This window comes from Orycteropus afer, unplaced genomic scaffold, assembly GCF_000298275.1.
Source record: "Orycteropus afer afer isolate SDZICR_OR568_19922 unplaced genomic scaffold, OryAfe1.0 scaffold00018, whole genome shotgun sequence".
NCBI classification, from domain to species: Eukaryota; Metazoa; Chordata; class Mammalia; order Tubulidentata; family Orycteropodidae; genus Orycteropus; species Orycteropus afer.
The window spans coordinates 7,296,085-7,301,133 of NW_006921605.1; the positions used below are offsets into that span (position 1 = coordinate 7,296,085).

The following is a 5,049-nucleotide window of genomic DNA, read 5'->3' on the forward strand; positions in this document are numbered from 1 at the left end:
AACTGCTGTATGGAAAGAGAATTTGCTCTGTAAATTTTCACCCAAATCACAATTAAAACAAAAAAAAAGAAGAAAGAAAACCTGTTTTTAATACCAGGAAGACTATCATTACTCTCCCTCCCTTCCCTTTAACTTACTCCAGGCCTCAGTAATCAACAAAAATGTAAAACAGTGAAGTCTTCAAACAATGAAAATGGTACACAGTAAGTTCAAATATTTCATGTTTCAGTGACTCAAACCTGAGAGATTAAAGGAAAAAAAACAACCAAATGTGCCAAGATGGATAATCTGGAAGGAAAAAAAATACAAAACTACCTTTTTTGTTGAATAAGGTTTCACAGACCAGCATCTCCCCTGGGCCCCAGTCAAAACACATTTGCTTCTTCTTGGAATTCACTCCTGGAATTAACTAATAAGAAATAAGGCACAGACACTGTTATTCTTACTGACCAACCCCATTGCTGTCGAGTCAATTCCAACTCACAGTGACTCTAGAGGACAGAGAACTGCCCCGCGGGCTTTTTAAGGCTGTAATCTTTACAGAAGCAGTCTGCCATAGCTTTTTCCCATGGAGCAGCCAAGCACTTAACCACTGTACCACCAGGCTCCTATTCTTACTGAAGGCTTTGCTTTTCAACTGATTTGCAAATAATCTCAGAACCCAGTGGTCATGAAAGCCATTAAGATCTACTGTGTGTGTAGCTGTGAGTTTTTGCGATCAGCCAGGTCTGCTGGGCCTCACATTGCTGCTGCTATTATTACTGTTAGGAGGCGTCGAGTCAGCCGTCACGCGTAACAACCCTATGGACAAGGAACAAAACTGCCAGTCCTGCGCCATCCTCTCAGTCGTTGCCTCGGCTGAGCCCACTGCTGCAGCCACTGTGTAAATCCACCTCGTGGAAGGCCTTCCCCTTTTTTGCTGACCGTTTACCTTACCAAGCATGATGTCCTTCTCCAGGGCCTGGTCATTCCTGACAACAACATGACACAAGTGAGCTCAGGTGGGCTCCTCAACCTAGCCTGCCACCTCTCAAGTGCTGATGAAAAACCAAGGTACACTCTAGTCAATTATTATATTGAGATTCAGTGATCTACAGTGCAGAGAAAGGTAAATTAGAAAAAAAGAACTGACCCACTTGTTTGCTACACACTAAAAACACAGAGGCATGCAATCCCCAGGCTTCTGCGCCATGACTGAGTGATGGCTTCACATTTCCCTCTCTGTGACACAGACTAATCCCTGTGGCCTCACTTTCACTCTTCTGACTCCTAATCCACACTGTTACAGGTTATCTGAGAGGCATCTCACATAAAGGCCATAGGATGCTGGAAGACATAAAAAGGTGACAAACTGTACTGGAGTTCACAAACAGGCAAGCTAATCTATGGTGACAGGAGTCAGAAGGCAGTTGGAGTAGGAACTGACTTGGCCAAAGGGCAGGAAGGAATTTTCCAAGTATCTGGGCTTCCATGGGTCCTTAAAACACATGAAAGTATAACTATACAGGCATTTTTCTGGGGAAATTGCTATAATTTATATTTCCTAAGGGTCCTTGATTAAAAAAAAAAGGATAAGACCACTGGTCTAGATGAATTACGATTATTCTGCTACTTTGAATTTATACACATCCTTGAATCAGCTGATTACTTACATGGCTGGTAAGAGGAAGCAGTTGCCTTAATAGCAGACACAAATGCTAAAATGGGGAATTCATAAAGGGCGGCCAAGATTACATTCATCATCATCTTGAGAGTCTGTTAAGAGTTAACCCAAAGGGCAGAATAATTCTCAAACACAGAAAAGAGTGAGTCTGAACTTATAGCGTCCAGGCTCTGACTCGGGATCAGGGAGTTCTACCAAGACTGGGCCACTCTGTGAGGCTCTGCCCACAAGGCAACCAGTTTCCTACCTGGTCTCATCGATGCACAGCCAGATTATCAGAGATCAGTCATCATCAAGACAAAACCAACTGCTGCCAAGTCAATTCTGATTCATGCTGGGCAGAGCAGCACTGGGCTCTGTTCAGTTTTCAATGGCTGATTTTTCAGAAGTAGATTGCCAGGCCTGTCCTCTGAGGGTTCCCTGGGTGGACCACCAACATTGCGGTTAGCAGCCAAATGTGTTAACTGTACCACTCAGAGACCATCACCACTAGGGGACATTCGCTTTACAGCATCTTCAGCCCCTTTGTATAAACATGGCTAAGTATCAGAATACTGGAGGTGGGGAAGGCAAGATGACAAGAAGTTTGAAAAAGTCCCAGGGATTCTGACATTCTAATTCTTCTTCCTACATACACCATTGGTGGCTATTTATTTCAGTACGTGAAAGACATTTACTACTTATGGTACTTTATGCATCCTTAGTATGGAATCAACACTCTAAAGTAGCAGGCTGCATAAAATTATCAGCTCATTTTAGCTGCTATTTAAGATCTCAGGTTCCATTTCTATGTTGTTACCTTTGAAATGATCCCTGTTTTCAATATTTGGTTTTATCATAGACTACTTTGTAATCCAGTAATTTTACCTGAAAACTACAGGCATTGTAACTTTCTAAAAAGCAAAAACACTTGATCAGATAACGTATAGTTTAGTGGGGCCTAGAGGTTACCAAGGTAGGTCCTTGTGTGGCACAAAAAGTTTGTGCTTGACTACTAACCTAAAGGTTGGCAGTTCAAATCTACCTAGCTGCTCTGTGGAAAACAGGCCTGGCAATCTGCTTGGGTAAAGATTACAATCAACACAGAGATGTAAATGGGAGGTGCAGACAACAAAGATGAACCCTTTTGCACATGTAGTACTGCACTGTCAGTGAAGGCAAACGTGGGTGTATGAGTGGAGAGATGGGTAGACAAGCTGAACTATTAGGTATGTCTATGAAGTGGGAAGTGTACCCAAGACCACATATAGGGCTGGCAGACAATGGTCCTATAACTGTATTTATATGATCTGAATCCCCAGGGGTATAGTAGAGCTGACAAGGGACAAGGTTGTAGTCACTGCTTGGTCACAGCCAGCTACCCAGAGGGAGCAAGTAGTTGAACCTGTGAGCTCGGGACCACAGTCACAGGGGACATCAAGTTCAACTGGCATAACATACTACACAAACTTTGTTCCACCTCCTACTTTGGCAAGTAGCCACTAGGATCTTAAAAGCTTGCAAGTAGCCATCTAGATGCAATGATGGGTCTCTCCTCATCCAGAGCAAAGAAGAATGAAGAAAAACAAAGATTCGTGGAAAGAATTAGTCCTAGCAACTGGTACACCACGTGATCCGCAGCCTAAACAACTATGAGACCAGAACTAGAGGTGCCCAGCTACCAATGTAAACCACTCAGAGGGGGATCTATGTAGGAGATCCTGGATAGAGAGGGAGAACAATGTGGAACAAAACTCAAAATCATTTGGGAAAAAAAAAAGGGGGGGACCAGGTTTGCTGGTCTGATAGAGCCTGGTGGAACCACTGAGACTATGGCCCCTAGCTGCCCTTCAGGTCTGGAATTGAACCCACACCTGTGGCTTCCAGCCAAGCAAAAGGCAGGCATAGGAGCTGAACATTTATCTGAGGTAAATATACTCCTTAGAGAGAAGAATCATGGGAGAAAGAGGGCTGCTTATGCACAGGGAGGCAGCTCAGGGGGCAGGAGTGCATGGAGGGATGGACACAGGGAAGAGGTAACTATCGGGAGGAAGTGGGAGGGGAGCTACTGCACTGTGGGAAATTATAGTCAATGTCATGAGATAAAGTATATGTGAACTGCTATATGGAAAGTGAATTTGCTCTGTAAATTTTCAACCGAATCACAAAATAATAATAAAGAGTACAGTCAAAATCTCTGCAGAGCACCATCCTAGTCTGTTTAACAAACACATGGGGTAGTCATCAGTGAGAATCCATACCACAACATCGAGTTTGGGTTTTTTAGATTATGAACCCCTAAGAGGTACAAAACTCCTCAGAAATCATTTCCCCAGAGGCTGATGGAGCTTACATTTGGAAAATGAGCAAGAGATAAACCAAAGAGGGCATTAAAAGACATTCGGCGCAGCAGAATCTAGTAGCTACCAGTCATCTGGTATCTGAAGCTCATGCATCTCTTTATAAACATCACAGATCTTTCACACTTAACACGTCCTCCTGAGAGTGCAGACTGAATTGAATGGATATGGAGCAGTAAGAACAATAGTCTCCTGAGAGAATAAATGCATTTACTAAACCTCGAGTCTGCAATGCACGACTAAGTAGATGCCAATCAGCGGGCGTTGAGACCTGGAGCATCTTAATTTGGTTGGAAGAAAAAAGCCCCACCCCTGCTTGGTCCAATGCCCAAGAGCAAAACCGTAGCGAAACCGGAAGGATGGAAGCAGTATAGAATGAGGCCTTCGTACACATGCTTTTGAGGGAACAAAGGAGCAGAAAGCCAGCGACCACTGAGACCCAAACTTGGACATCTAATGCAAGTCGCGATATCGCGACCGTGGCAACTGAGCCGAGAGATAGGGGACAAACGCCTCACGCGAGCCGTAAGGAGGTGGACAAGACTGAAGCGACGGAGCAGACGCAGCCCTCGGATCGTGAGGGCAAGCAAGCCTATTTGGGGCGCCCTTACAGTAACTGTCGGCTCCCCATCGAGCTCCTCCATTGCGCTGAGCCTCTGCCGCCTGGAAGTGGAAGGGTCGCTAATACTCCCAGATCTGGCCTCCCGCTCAGATTCCGGCTGAGAGAAGACCCCGCCTGAGCGCCTCCAGCAGTGCCGGTCAGGCTCAGCGCCCCATCGCTGCAGGTGCCTCTCATTTCAGCCCTGACCATCCCCTGCGGCCTTCTACACATATCCCCTCCTGCCTGACTTCGACAGCACTTCAGGGAAAAAGCGACAGGTGCAGCCGATCCTCACAATAACGCTCCCGCTGGGTCAGGCGCCGCCGCTGCCAGCCCCGCGCCGGACGAAAAGAAGGCCCCCGGAGGCGGCGCGAGCTATCGGAGGGCCGCGGAGGAGTCATGCGGAGAGGTTGCGCGTGCGTGAATTGGGACGGCAGAACTAGGAC

At 46.0% G+C, this 5,049-nt stretch overlaps 1 protein-coding gene across 1 annotated transcript in view; it reads right to left on the reverse strand.

Moving 5' to 3' along the window:
* The window catches only part of NUP85 (nucleoporin 85), a 21,069-nt gene extending 16,423 nt beyond the window's left edge, over window positions 1–4,646 (reverse strand). The window contains exons 1-2 of the mRNA XM_007959659.2: window positions 4,614–4,646; window positions 316–409 (exon numbers count right to left, since the gene is read on the reverse strand). Of these exons, the coding sequence (XP_007957850.1) occupies window positions 316–409; window positions 4,614–4,646 (127 nt within the window). The remainder of the gene's footprint in view (window positions 1–315; window positions 410–4,613) is intronic.
* Window positions 4,647–5,049: the final 403 nt, after the last annotated feature.